We start from the raw sequence: 15,342 nt of genomic DNA, 5'->3' as shown, positions 1-15,342 counted from the left end.
TATTATGGGTTGTTTTTAACCCTAGAACATGGAGTAATGAATATTTATGAACTTTTAGGCTATAATTTTCCAAAACTAGACTCTGATATGTATGCAATGCATTTGAGTCCGACTCATCCAGGCCCTAATTGCAAAAACAGATGTATACGCATTTCACCATCATTTTCTCATGTGACAGTATTTCATCGGCAATGTGAGCCTGCAAATCATTTACAATAAACCACTGAGGCAAATCTAATACCTTTATTGGGTTATTTTACATTTACAAATATTGTTTTAAGGTAAAGAAGCAAACATGAGCCAATGTTTTAATCTTTTGGTTTTTTGCTTGTTTTTGAGATAGAGTCTGGCTATGTAGCCCAGGCCAGCCTTGAACTCAGTCTGCAGCCCAGGCTGGCCTCAAACTCACGATCCTCCTGCCTCTACCTCCTGTTCTGGGGTCACAGGCATGGGCTACTATACCCAGTTGTTTAAGTTTTATCACACAAAAATTAAGCACTTCATATGTGGTTTTTGTTTTGTTGGGGCAAGGCTTTGAAAATCACTCAACACTGAAAAGAATGGAGTAAGTCAAAGTTTTGTTTTGTTTTTTTGGTAGTACTGGGATTTGAACTCAGGGCCTCATGCTTGCTAGGAAGGCACTCTACAACTTGAACCACTCCACCAGTCCTATCCTTTGTGTTGGGTTTTTTTCAAGATAGGATCTTATGAACTATTTTCCCAGACTGGCTTCAAACCATGATCCTCCTGATCTCTGCATCCTGAGTAGCTAGGATTACAGGCGTGAGCCACCAGCACCAGACCCAAAGTTGTGAATTATTATTTGAGGTCAATATTCCCAAAACTCTATCCTACTGGTTGTTAGTGGATTCTTCACTAAAATGAATTGGGAGGCTTGTCTATTGTGATGGCTATTATATTATTAATTATTCTTATTATTTTGTGGTGCTGGGGATCAAATCTAGGACCTGTGCATGCCAGGTTACCATTTAACAGAACTATATCACCTGGCCCTTATGATGGCTAATTTTATATGTCAACTTGGTTAGGCCATGATACCCGTCCAATACTAGTCTGGATGCAATTAATATTTAAATCAGTAGATTGAGTAAATTAGATTGCAATTTATAGTGTGGGTGGGCCACATCTAATCAGCTGATGTCCCAAAATGGAAAAAAGTCTGACCTTCCTGGAGGGAAAAGGAGTTCTGATAGCAGATTGTTTTTGGATTTGAGCTACAAAATAATTTTTTCTTTGAATCTCTGAGCTGCTAACCTACCCAGGAAATGTTAGACTTGCCAGCCTCTACAATTTCACATGCCAATTTCTTAAAATCTCTGTCTGTCTCTCTCTCTACACGCCCACTTCTGGAGAATTTTGACTAACACTTCAAAAGCTCTGAAAATTTCTACAGTTTTTCTTTCTTTTTGTTCTTTTTCCAGTTGTACACACTGAGCTTACAAGACTCATGGCTTCTACATTTTTTTGGTTTTTTTCTTTTCTTTAAAAACCCGTTTAGCCCAGTATTTTCCCAGAGTATTTAACCACAAAACACTTTTTTAAAAAAATAGGCTACCTATTATCATGAGGGATAGCTTGGGAAGGGTCTTTCTCCAGACGGTACCTTAGACGAGATTTATCTATGGCTCGTGTCAGCAATACTGAACTCTGAAACTGTTTTATTCCAAAATGAATAGCACAAATACTGCAACAAAAGATTCCACAGTCTACTTCAATACATGGTGCAGAAGAAAATAATCTCATGTTTCTAAGCTTAATGAGGCACGATGTCCACTGCAGAGTCACTGTCATACCTGGCTGTGTCTTAGGAAGAAATACCTACATGTGAAATAGACCCGTGGCTGTGGCTTTATAAGATGCTCTTGTGTGGAGGGCGTAGGTTGTTTGGGCTGCTATAACAAAATTCCATAAACTGGGTGGAAATAAACAAAAAATATTTCAGTTCTGGAAGCTGAGTTCAAGATCAAGGTTCTGGTAGATTCTGTGTCTGTAAGGGACACTTTGTTGTTCATAGATGGCACCTTCTGGCTGTGTCCTCACATGGTAGAAGGCAAGGCAGCTTCCTTGGGTTGTTTTCGGGTGTTGGGGCGCATATTTGGCTCCTAGTTTCAGAGGCTTCAGTCCACTGTGGTGGAGAGGGTGTGGCGGAGCAGGGCAGCTCACATCACGGTGGCCAGGAGGCAGAGACTGAGGATGCCTGGGCTCTGTCTTTCCCCAGTCCTCAGAACTATGGGATGTTGCTGCCTACATTCAGGGAGGGTCTTTCCCCTTAGTTAATCTCTGGAATGCATCATGAAGACACTGCCGCTGACCTAATTCCCTCCCAAAAGATTTGAGCATATGAATTTGGGACAGCCATATTCAGATCACAGCAATGGATGTTCAAGGGAAGGGAGAGGGGGTGGGGCAGAGTCACTGGCACGTCATAATTGGCACAAGACAATGTACGAATGGCAGGGAGCCTAATTAGGAAAGTGGACCCCTCATGCCTCTTTTTTTTCTCCCATCTTCCCTTCTCACATGTGTTGGCAGAAATGGTCCTCACTAACCACAATTTCTCCTGCAGATCATATCCTAGAAGACATGTCCCCCAGAATTCCTTTTGTCACTCTACTCCCTAGCAAAAGCAGGTAAGCCAGCCCTCTTCCCTGTGACATGCATTCAGAAGCCCAGTACCTCTGCACTGGGTCCCCACTGCTTATTTTAGTCAACACCCGTACTTCCTATGAGACTGCAGAGTCCATGTGGATGTCAGAGAAGGCCATTAAGCCTCCCTGACCTTCTCCCTCCCCATCCTGAAGACAGCCATAGAAACTCAAATTCCTCCCATACTTTCTTGCTTGGAGTGGACCACAAAACCTGGAAAGGACCCTCTGACCTCTCTCTCCATTCTGCTCTGAAGACCCTGTGTGACTGGTGTCCTGCCCTATACCCAGAAGAAAGAAATGTCTTCAGATTCCAGAGGAACCTGAACAAACAACTTGCTGAGTTCCTCCCAGTTTTGTTTTGTTTTGTTTTTTAAATCACCATCAATCATACTTCTCCATGGCTGTTCATAAAAAGTAAGTTCTCCTGAATCATTTTTTGTTTCTGGGGGGAGCAGGGCCAGGATGGAACCCAGGCCCTCATGCATGCCAGGCAAGGGCTCTATCACTGAGCTACACTGCTAGTTCAGGGCCCTCATTTCTGGAGCCTCCTCTGCCATGTAAAACTTAGGTTAAGTAGATTTGTTACACTTGTTACCAGAAAAAGTAATCAACTTGTTAAAAAGTTGATTTGTTACAAAAGACAGACATCTTTTGGTATTGGAACTTCAACCTTGACCCTTGTGTGGGTGAGCACTACTTTTTCTCCCCTCATGGGGAGGGGCCGTCGCCATCTTGAACAAGATGGACACCCAGCAGCCCTAGTGCCTCAGTGGGAACACTGAGTGAAGAACACAGGGTTAAAGGATACTTCCTGTTAATTTTCCTCATGCTTCTGTATAATCCTCTCTATAGCCAATTCAGAGAGCTTTTCTCTATTCTGAAATCTCTCTAAAGATATTCACGCCATGAAATGTTCACGTGTTGATATACATGTATATGCATATACACAGGGTGTGCACACATGCATACATTCACTTACTCTTTCAAATAAAAATGGTAAGAACAAATAATCATGTCCTGAGCACAATGACATGAGAGAGGCTGGATCCAACTGCAGCTGTACTTTCTGGGTCAAGTAGAATTGTGCAAAAGTTTTGAAACCTATAAAAAGCAAAGCAGAGGCTCAGCCTTAATTCTAGAACAGGTTCTTATTCCCTACTGTCATTCACCCAACTTCACACCACATTGTGTACACCGAAAAGGAATTTCTCTTCCAGATAACCACTGGAAACAAAGGCATTAAGAAAAACAATGCATGGAGGGTGTGTGTGTGTTAAAGAGAGGAGAGAATGAGACAGAGAGAGAGCAAGAGAGAGAGCATGCAGTGAACGCCAGGCCTAGTTGGCACCCACTGTCTGCACCTCCAGACATTCAGCTACTCCCACACACTGCTCCTTTGTTGGGAGGGCCCGGATCCAGAAACTGATAAAGCCTCCCCCTCATCCCAGCCCCACATGCAGACACAGAAAATCTATGCCACCCAAGAGCCAAGGGGTTGCCAACGTGGTAAAGGGCTCCCTGTGGCCCCTCCTCCTTTGCCCGTCCCCATCAAGTATACAGGTAAGCTCTAGATAGGACAAAGATACCATCTCTCCCTGGCTTGTGAGCCAAGCCCTGAAGGAATCTAGGCATTCACCTCCCCTAAATGACCTCTGCCTTCTGCCAGTTGACTTTTCTGGCTGATGGAAAAGTTCAAGTGTGAGCAGGTGACTCTAGCAAGGGCACTGCCACCCAGCTCCACCTCAGCTCCCAGGAAAAGTTGCACTAGGAAATTGTAAAAAAGAGAAGTGAAATAAATTCTACTTCCAAAAACCTAGACTCACTAATGCAGAACTTGTTCTTTTTGGTACAAGTGGGTACTGCACCACAGTCCAGCCCATTTGAAAACAAAGATTATTTAACGTTTTTCCAGAGCCAGAGCAGGCATGTACTAGCACCCACACAGACCAGATTCTTGATAATCCTTAATTAGGATGAGACCACCAGTTAAAGTGAATTGAAATTCATTGTGTGATCCAGTGATGGAAAGACAAATGACTTATCAAAAGAGGCTCTCCAAACACCCTGTCCTACTGTCATTTTCTGAAGGATATCTTTCCAGGCTTGGAGCCAGGAGGCAAGGTCAGGGTCTGCATGGACTTGCTCTGTGTACAGTACAAGGTGATGGTCCAGGCCCAAGGCATGCTGTGTCATTTCTAAACAGTGAGGGTAAAGGTGGAGTCTCGAGGAGCCAGGCTGCAAAACAACCTTAGGTGTACTCATTACAAATTCGTTCTTTGGCTTTCCAGTCACTTGAAAGTCACCTCTACTTAAAATCCTTGGCTTGGGAACTCCTTATGGCTTCAATACTCCAGTCTATTAAAATTCTTTGAGTAACTGATGATGAAAATCCCAAACTTATTTTCTTTGGGGGGATAGGAATAAAAATAAAACCAATGCATGAGTCTATTTGAAATCATTTTGAATTTTAATCATAGCAAATGTGTTTTAACAGTAGTCATAAAATTAACATTACCACATATACAAAGGACTAGACACCAGTTTGGCATACAAAAATACCATATATTAAAATTGGGTTCATGGAAAAACTCAGGACTGGCTAAAACATCATCTATAACAGACAGCAAGCGCAAGAATGCTTTTAAGACATTCAGATTAATACACAGCGGTTTGATATCCCCTTTACAAAGTCAATATCTGGCAACATTTGGACAATATTTCCTACACAGCTCAGCAGTTCATTTATCTGTAGGGCGATTTGCCCCTTTAAAAGAAAAGCTCCTAAAAATAAATAATCCACATAATTGTAAATGAAACATGTCAAGGACTGGAGTTAATGGCCTCTGAGCAGTATTAATCTTACCATTTGACTAGAGTATGTTAGCCAGAGCCTGGAACGCAGAGCTGTAAGAGAAGACACCCTGGCAGTTCCACAGCTTCCATTGAGAGTCTGTGACTGCCAAGCTGAAACCAGTTTCCATACCTGTAACTCTCAAGTGAGGCAAGCATAACAAGTGGTGGAATAAATAAATGTAATAAATGACAACCATCAGGATAGAAACCAAAGTATTCTTCAACTAATTTACCCAAGAATAGTCAGGAAAGATCCATGGAATTAGGTATTCATTTCCCCACCAACCAGGCTCTGAAATTGTCAAATGCAATGACAACCCAAGAACATGACAGGAAAAATGGGGTCTCCTTGGGTCCCCTCATCAGCTGAGTACATTCTCTATGTCTTTCACTTAAGCAGGCTCAACTGAATCTGGTTGTTCATGCTGGAATGTGTTTCACTGAGCTATCCAGTTGTCCTGTACTGCTTTCTGCAGCTGGCTTCTGTGGTGACTGCATTAGTACCTATATTTTGTTTCCCACCTATACTCCCATATTCCTTGTTCATTAAGTATTTATTTTCTCCCTCTCTGAGATTATCCTCCTATCTGTTCAGAGACCCAAGGCTTTGTCTCTATCTCTTCCATAGAGGGGCTACTTAATAGTTGGGTTGTCTGTGAGCCAATCTAGCCAGAACAGTGTAAGATAGCAGCTCCTGCCATCTCTCACTATTGAAAGAGATAACACAGACTATTCCCTGAAAGACAGCACCTGCCACTCTTTTTCTTTCAGCCCACACTCCCTCACCACCATTACATCCAACTACCCACTTCTGCACCCTCAAGTGTCAAATTAAAAACTGACCATCCCTTGGGAAACTCTTGTTAGAATGTCCTAATAGCTCACACTTCAGGGAGATTTCAGGAAGCTTTCCATGGGCTACTAGCCCTATACCCTAGTGAGGATTAAAAGCAGTGTTGGGGAAAATGGGGATAGATCTGTTCTGCAAAAACAGAAAATGCATATGTTGGTGATCTCAGGACACCCTCAGTGTTTTGCTCTAATTACCTTTTGTCCCTAAAAATATCATGATATAAGTAGTATTAAAAAACTTAGACTAGAATAAAATTCAGCTAACGAAATGAGTGTTTTCAAGCACCACTACATCATAAGTGAGATATACACAGTGGGATACCCCAGGCAGTGAAACCAGAAAAAAAATCAAGACTACTGGCCAGAGTGAGCAAGGAAACTTGTGCAGAAAAATGGGAGCCACATTGGGGGAACTCAGGAGTAATGGTGCTAGACCTTGACCCCTTGAACACAGCCAAAAAGTAAGCTATTGAGAAGACAGAATGGCTTTTCAACAAAATGGACACAGCAGAATCCTCCTCTTCATACATTTGAGAAGTATAAAGAGCTTACCTTCATAGCTTACTACCAAAAGTAGTTGATTTGACATAATAGGGAGCTCATAGCAACTGTTAAGTAATTAACATCTAAATTCAACATTGCATAGTCCCCAAATTGAAAAATAAGACTGACAGCATTTCACTTTATTGTCAACTCCAATTACAGCTACACTGTGTACATGTGCATGTAGCAAGTCAACTGTATCCAAAAATAAACAAACAAAAAAACCCCCAATGTCTTGTGTTTCATGTTAAACAAAATCCAGCAACTAACTGATTGTCATTGCTCTTGAAATAGAGTATTACTTGCAAAACAGTCACTAAGTTAGCTTGGCTCTCTCATTCTTCTCTGGAGTTTGTTTTGGTAAGGGTTACCTTGTGGGTGATGTTCTATTGGGAATGATGGAAACGTCAAGGGAGAGTTTCTCCATTGAGGTCAAGGATAACCAATTGACTGACCAACACTTTCAGTATAAAAACAAAATGCTGCTTGGTTGATATCATTCTAAGGAAGGTAGAAAGTGCAATCTTATGGCAATCATCCCTCTCCTAGCATAACCTTTGGCCTTCTAAGTTTCTTAAGTCTACAGAAAAAAGAAAACATTTTGGTAAAAATAAAATTTAAATATAAGCTAAAAGTACAGTTTTGCCCATTGACAAGAGCTAGAATTAAAAAAACAAAACACCCAATTCTGCTACACTAAAGCAAATAGAATTGACTTACACTTAGGAAACAATGAAAAGCACGCTAACCAATTTTGACACAGCACAGATTTTCAAATAAATAAATTAGAACTCTTCAAATCCAATCTAGACTGAAAAATAATAAATACCACACTACCAGTAAGTCTGATCTTTATGAAAATTGATTTAAACTGAATTTCCTGCTTCTCTTTACTCACTTAAAAAGTATTTTTAGTAGCTTTAATAACCTTCCAGTCTTTAAATTCCACTGGGCAATGTTTTTTTATTATTAAAAAGATGTAAAGAGTACCTCATTTCTTTTAGTGATAACTAAAACTTTAAAAAGAGACCAAAAGAATGTCAAATCTCATTCTAAAAATAGTACCTACATTTTAGGCTAGCATCTGAAAAATGATGCCTACACGATAACAATGACAAGCTGGCAGACTTCAAGGACAAACAAAGTACTCTGAACACTGCAAAACATGCTTGCTCTTAGAGCTACACTTTACTAATGCAGAGATGAAGTTTAGGTAAGATATTGGAAGTGAAGGGGGATTTCATAGGCTTTTTTTTTTTTTGTCTTGTAACATTTACTTTTTTGGCCACAAGATGCTAAACACAATTTAACAGCACAGGTCATGCATAGCTTGCAGATCGAACGTTTTACAGCTACTGTCTAACTACTATTTTTGGACAATAGATTCACATGCAGCTAATGGTGGCTTAGGAAATCACTCTAAGCTTCACCAAGATTCCTTGGCCCCAAAGTATCTAAGTAATAACCTCAAAGGTCAATTTTTACTGTGGTACTGGAGATCTCACACTTTTTAAGTCCAGAAAGGGATTTCTTTCTGTCAACTCCATGTTACTAGCCCACTCTCTCCTTAGTGTCATGTTATTTTAGGAACATCCTTTGGCTAATATGGTAGCCACTAACCATGAGACAACTTAACTTCAAATTACTTAAAATTAAATAAAATTTAAAGACCAGTTCTTCAGATATCCCTGTTTAATTATCTGACAGCCAGCATGGATAGTGGCTACTCGCCTGGGCAACACAAGTTATAGATCATTGCCAGCATCCAAAGAAGTTCTATGAACAGCATCCATCTAAGAAAATCCCAAGAGTTGCACCAGTACATGTTGAACCTCCAATGGACCCACTCTGTAAGTCATGCACAAGATTAAACTTAATTATATTTTAAAAAGAAATATGTCAGAACTTTCTGTTCATAAAGTATGACTAGAACTCAGAACCAGTTCATCTTTTCATTACAACTTATGCCCCGGGTCATTATACAAAATTTTTCCAAAGACAATGCTGTATGGTGGCAAACTTGATTCTACTTAACATATTAAGCAGTCACTTGCTTATGTCAAGATCATTAATAAAGATGAAAATTCATGCTTCTTATAGGTTACTATGTACACAACACTCGTGATCCTTTACATACGGGAGGGGAGGAGTCAGACCAATGTTTTGCAATTTAAAAAATTCAAATCACATAGTTTGGAAGGTTTCTTATAAACGTCTATACCATCCTTAAAACAACTCTCCTTTCATTTCCCAAAGAGGTACCTCACTAAAATTTAAGAAATATACCTACAAAACAACTCTAAGGCAATAATTGAACAGGAAAGGGTACTTATCAACACTGAAAAGAATCACAGCCAGATAGGGATGGCAACAGATCCAGGAAGGAGGAAGAAGGCACAAAAACACACAGCTCTGGTCTCCCCCCTCCCCCTTTTACTGCAGAATCACAAGTTGTTACATTCCCCTCCAGGCCCACATGGGCTCTTACCTACAAAATGAAGTCACCAGAGGCTGCTTTTAACTCTAACTTTCTGTGCTCTCCACTTGAGACTTTATAAATTCTGGAAACTTGTCTCACTGGACTTTTGTCACATGAAATAAATAGGTTGTTGAAGAGGCCAGAACAATGGGATACCAAAAAAAATTAGATATCATTAAACCTATAAAAAAGTTTTCTGCCTCTGTATCTCACCTGTCCTCTTCCTCTCCTCTCCTCTCTCTTGCTCCCTCTCTCCCACACACACCCCCCCACAACAAGCAAGTTTGCAAACTGCAGACCGATTCCATTTAAATTTAAACAATTAAACAATTCCTTATATCAAACATTTGCACACACACAAAAAAATTCTGTTCTGGGTTGTTATTGTTAAGTTTTAAGGTCTATCAGAGAGCTGATGAATTTTGCACTGCTTAATTGCAGCTCTAGCATGGGACTATTTTAAAGTGAAAGTTCTGTGGACATCTTTACAGCTTTGCATTGAGAAACACAGGGACACTGCATCACCACACACGTTAGTGTCTACATAGAACCTACTAAACAAGTAGAACTCTATCACACACTACACTACAGGGTCGGTCGTTTCATACTGTACAGAAATGTATGCAGATATCACTCACCAAATTAATTTGAATATGGCATGGCTTGAAGTTGCAAGGGGAGAGGCTATTTGAAATGTCGCATTTTAAATGCAACGTTTTTGTGCATTTTCTTTTCCCCTCCAAGAGAAATAGAAATTAGGTCAGACATGCATTACAGTAGCCTGGGAGTTTGCAAAATTGATAGTAACCCAACTGTATATTACGTTACGTAATAGAGGATAGTATTCAGCTAATATGATACCTAAATTATTAATACCAAATAAATCCTAGATTATTTGTTGTATAATGCCCAATAGCTTACACAATAAAATGGCATTTTAGCCTAATGTCTAGTTTGAGCTTTGAAATACATTTTCTAAAGGTCTTACAACAAATTTCAAAAGATTTGAAAAACCAGAGTTTATAATTTTATATTGACTCTCATGTCAATTAAGTGCTAGTGTTCTAGTCTAGTTATTATTTTTTCAATTTATTTCACATTTATTCCATCACTTTAGTATGCATATTAGTTAGCATATGAAGAAATCAAAATTGTTTGGGTCTTCCAGGGCTATTTTCTAGCTTTGCTTTTTGGAACCAGTCAATGCCACCATTTCCAGGAATTCAACAGAACCTAAAAAACTTATATTTGAGTGGAGTTCAAGACACATACCACTTACTTCCTGAAATCCACAACCAAAAAACTCACAGCCATTTCTGAATGTACACACACCCAGGGATAGAATTTATCCTTCAAAACCAGCAGATCTTTCTTTATGAGCCTCTGTGGACCATTACGTATTTTAAACCAGTTGAGAATTCACAAGGGACTGGCCCACTCACATTGGGAATGGGAGCTGTTCGTTTACCTTGCCACTTTCCTCAATAAAAACGTTATTTTGAAGTACAAAAGATTTTCTTGCTTATATCAACAAGATGTCATTGGAATTCTAAAAGGTTTGACTCTCCCATGGAATAACATCTTTCAAAAAACAATCACAGTCTGTCTATTAAATGCCCAGCCAGGTTTGCCATTGGTTGATGATGTTCATGGTTTTCACAAACCCCAAAACTGGGAGAAAAGACTTCTGACACTCTCCACTTGTGCCCCACAAATACACTTGCGGAGGAGTGAGTGAGTATTGGAGGTGACTGGAGAAGATGTCTTATGGGGGGATCCAGGTGCCCACAAGGTGGCAATGTTTCAGATAATCAACTCATCATGCCCACAAAGTCGTACTCCCAGGATTCTTCCGGAAAGACTCAAAAACCTGAGGTAAATCAAATTACACACATACACACACAATACACAATATTTACATTTTAAATTCTTATTTCGTGAGATGGCTTGAGAAATACTGGCATCCAAGTTTCCTGTGGGATCGGATATCTCTCATTATTTCTGTTTATTGCTCCCCAGTTAGTGTTCACCTCAACAAACACATAGCAAGCTCTAATCACAAGTGAAGAAAAATAACGAAGGTACATGACAACACACAACACACTGGAGACACTCGTTCACATATTTCCTCCAAAGAAAGATGGTCCATTTCACTTATTTTGATTTGGGTGTCATTCAAAATGATAAAAAGCCTTAGCAACTAAATGAAGACTGGGTTTCACTAAAAAAAGAAAAAGAAGGGGAAAAAAAAAAAAAGCATAGAAGCCAGCACTGTATGTCTTCACTGAGTTTTTACATGGATTTGAGGTTTGATTCCACTCCTACACACAGCATCTTTGTCTTCACCTACTAGAGATCGTTGTATGCAATGTGTACAGTTTAACATCTAAGTAGAATATGTCTATCTTGTAACATGATCTTGAAAAATCATAAATTACTTTATGAGGAAGCATGCAATCATCTTCAAAGCCCTGGCCATCAACCCAGAACAATCCACCTGGAGTCTCGCTGAAACTCACCTTCTACCCTTTGTGTCTGTCTTCAGGTGAACCAACTGGCAACCCAGAGGCCAGAGCTTGGCACCAAATGGTCACTGTCGCCCCCCCCATCTTCTCACCAGCATCCCATCACCAACACCTGCTCAACCCCTAAGTTGGCACCCACCAGAGCCTTCCCTGCCCCCCAGGTTCAGCCACAGGATATGACAGTGAAACGCTTAGAGATGCAAGACATGTTGTGGAGGACAATTCCAAGGAGGAAGACGAGGACACAGGCCACCAGGATGACAGTGCACACGCCAGACCACGTGGAGCTTTTCACCACACCCCGCCTGTCTGGCTCCTCCTCCACTGCCTCCTGGGGGGCCCCGCCTTGCAGGGGCTGTTGTTCTGCAGGGACGGTCACCACGGTGACAGACTTCTGCTGGCTTCCAGGCAGCAGGCGACAGCCCATGTCACCTGGCAGCAGTGTGCGCTCCTTGGAGATGGGCAGGGGCAGCATGTAGCACCCATTGCTCGGAAGTTTGATGAAGACTGGGGTGTGCTCAGAAGTATGCGGGATGGCGATGACAGCTAGGACTTCAGGGTCATCAGGCAATTGCGACACGGAGAGGCCCGGGGGCAGCTTGGTGATGCCACGGCACCAGGGGCACCTCACGTCCTTCTGGCTGGTCCTCAACTGCTGGAGGCACACGGAGCAGCAGGTGTGCTTGCAATCCAGCAGCTTGGGCCTCCTCCGAGGGCTGTAGTAATTGAAACAGATCTGACATTCCAGCAAAGAATCCTGGGACAGCGTCTCCATCCTGGTCCGTAAGCAGGAGCAGCAGGGCCAAGAGGACAGAAGGAACCAGTTCTCAGAGGCCACCACTGTGTGTTTTTCCAATATCACAAAGGGATGGCAGAGCTCACAGGCATCCAGCATATGCAGGTGTGTTCATTTCTGAGTGGGAGAAATAACACAAATAAAACTAATTAATTCATTCAAACAAGTTGCAATATCCATTTATTTAAAGGATTCATACCACAGCTCAAAAGTTTTTATCCTGGCCAGATAACAGTGACTTACACCTGTAATCCTAGTTACTTGCGAGTCAGCGATCAAGAGGACTCAGCTAGAGGCTGGCCTGGGCAACAAAAGTGAGACCCTATCTCAAAAATACCAACACAAAAAAGGGCTAGGAGTGGCTCAAGTGGTAGAGAACCTGTATAGAAAGCATAAGGCCAGCCCTGAGTTCAAAACCCTGGCATCACAAAAAAGTTTTGATCAAAGCCAAAAGCACCAATTTCCCACTGGGGGGGACTGTAGGAATTTTTAATTTTTTTTATTTATTTATTTTTTGTGGTACTGGGGTTTGAACTCAGGGCCTCACACTTGCTGGGTAGGTTGCTCTACCACTTGAGCCACTCCACCAGTCCTTGTGTAATTCTTATAATGCCCAGTTTCATTTGTGAAGGAAAGTTCTCACGGGGCATGTCAGGACAAATACTTCATTTCTAAATCGGTGGATGCCTGCAACAGGTGTAGGCAATACCCCCTTTATTTCATAAAGGGCAGGGGCTGGGTTATTATGTGCATTTGCTTCAAGACCTGTAATACAGTGGAGAAACTTGCTTCCAGAAAGTTTGCACCATTTCTTAAAAGTAGATTTCTTTCCTTAGATCCTCTGACCTTTTCCTGCTTCTTCTCACCTGCCAGATTCAGGTAACTTGCTCTCTTGCTCTTTTTTTTTTTTTTTTTTTTTGGTGGGACTGGGGTTTGAATTCAGGGTGTCTCACTTATAAAGCAGGCACTCTGCCACTTGAGCCACACCTCCAGGCCTTCCGCTCTGATTATTTTGGAGATGGGGTCTTGTTCACTATTTGCCCAGGCTGGCCTTGAACCAGGATCCTCTCAATTTCAGTCTTCCAGGTTGCTAGGATTATAGGTGTGACCACTGGCATGCTTGCTCATTTTATAGGAATTAGGACTACTGCTTTCTCATAGGTAACTAAAAATGACTCTTCAGGCAGAAGCACAAAAAGGCATCTTTTCTTTTTTTTTTCCAACAAATCACTTGAACCTAGATAATTCTTACCAATTGGTTTTAAGAGATAAAACAGAACAAAAACCACCCCCTCCCAACAGCAACAAAACCAGAGCAGCATTGAACATTAAGGTATGAGGGGGATGGGATGGGAGGGGGTAATCACAAAGGTATCAGGAATATTTTCCAGTCCATTCTTTTAATTTAGGCTTGTAACAAGAAACGTTACTAAAAGCATCCCCCCCCCTCCCCGACCCTGGGCTGAAGTTGAACTCAGGGTCTCACACATGCAAGGCCTGTGAACTACACCCTCACTCCCTAAAAGCAAATACTTTTAATTCAACTGATAATAATCAAACATTATACAGAGAAAGATTATCAGGGAAGACTGCTGTTAAAAAAAAATGGGAGTGGGGGCGGTGAGTTAGGTATCATGCACAAAGCAACCAGGTATCAAATGAGGTATTTATTTTTGTCTTTCCAGTCCCAGATTAGAGGTGGGAGGTCTAAATATTGAATAAGTATTACATAAATACAATATGCCATAAAATAGCAGGGGCAATCTGGGGTACCTTAGTTAAAGGTCTGGACTACAGATAAGAACCAGACATGTAAAATCAGAAATAAGGCTATTTTCAGGTTAAGAAATCAGGATGAGCAGAAGAAAGGATGTCAGTGATTATCAAGCCTATTTGTTCTACCTGTGACATTGGCTAGAGGCTTTTTCCTAACACCAGAGTAACTTATACCTGTCTTTGCTAAGAATTTTATAGCTTTCTTCTTAAGCTTGTCTTTCACACAGATACCTTTTAAAGAAATAAAACTCTTACAGAACCTGTATGCATTTTTCCTGGCCCAGTCAGGACAGGGAAGAGAGAAATGAGCTTAGTCAGGCACAGGCCATAGTGAGTGCCAAGGGCCAGGCCAGGGCTTTGAGGTTAACAGTAGAACAACCCACTGGGGAGATTGGGAAACCCTGTTAGCAGGCTCTTCTAACATTAGACAGGAGTGGCTGGAGTGAGCAGGATGCTCAGAGGGAAAGTGCTAGGAATCTCAGTAGAGTAGGGTCAGGCAGATCATTCAGTGAGATCACAAGGGGGAAGGAGATCAAAATCTGGATAGGAAGAGAATGTTGACAGGTAGCAGTTAGCCACGAGTGATGGGGATATGCAAAGGGAACCTGAAGTGGAGGAAGAGATCAAAACATGGTAATTAAACTTTCCAGCTCACAGGTGATAAGTCTGTTAAAATCAAAATAGCCCACCAAGATCATGGGCTATCATGACTCCCCCGCCCACCTAAGAATTATCAAAGGCTTTACTCAAGCCTAAGGCTGGTCTGAGAAACAAAGACCCAGGCTTGTACACCAGATCCCAGGAGTCAAGTGGACCCAACAATCATTTGTACACTATAATTCTGTAACT

General features: G+C 41.3%; 1 protein-coding gene across 3 annotated transcripts in view; it reads right to left on the bottom strand.

The window, feature by feature from the left end:
• Positions 1-5,113: 5,113 nt before the first annotated feature.
• The window catches only part of Rnf152 (ring finger protein 152), a 73,433-nt gene continuing 63,204 nt past the window's right edge, over positions 5,114-15,342 (bottom strand). For all 3 annotated transcript variants that reach the window (XM_074069694.1, XM_020185108.2, XM_074069693.1), the window contains one exon: positions 5,114-12,834. In XM_074069694.1, coding sequence (XP_073925795.1) covers positions 12,085-12,816 — 732 coding nt within the window. In that variant the 5' untranslated portion in view covers positions 12,817-12,834 and the 3' untranslated portion in view covers positions 5,114-12,084. The remainder of the gene's footprint in view (positions 12,835-15,342) is intronic.

This window comes from Castor canadensis, chromosome 4, assembly GCF_047511655.1.
Source record: "Castor canadensis chromosome 4, mCasCan1.hap1v2, whole genome shotgun sequence".
NCBI classification, from domain to species: domain Eukaryota; kingdom Metazoa; phylum Chordata; class Mammalia; order Rodentia; family Castoridae; genus Castor; species Castor canadensis.
Note: the sequence above shows the minus strand (reverse complement) of the source record. Positions and strands in the feature narration are given on the sequence as shown.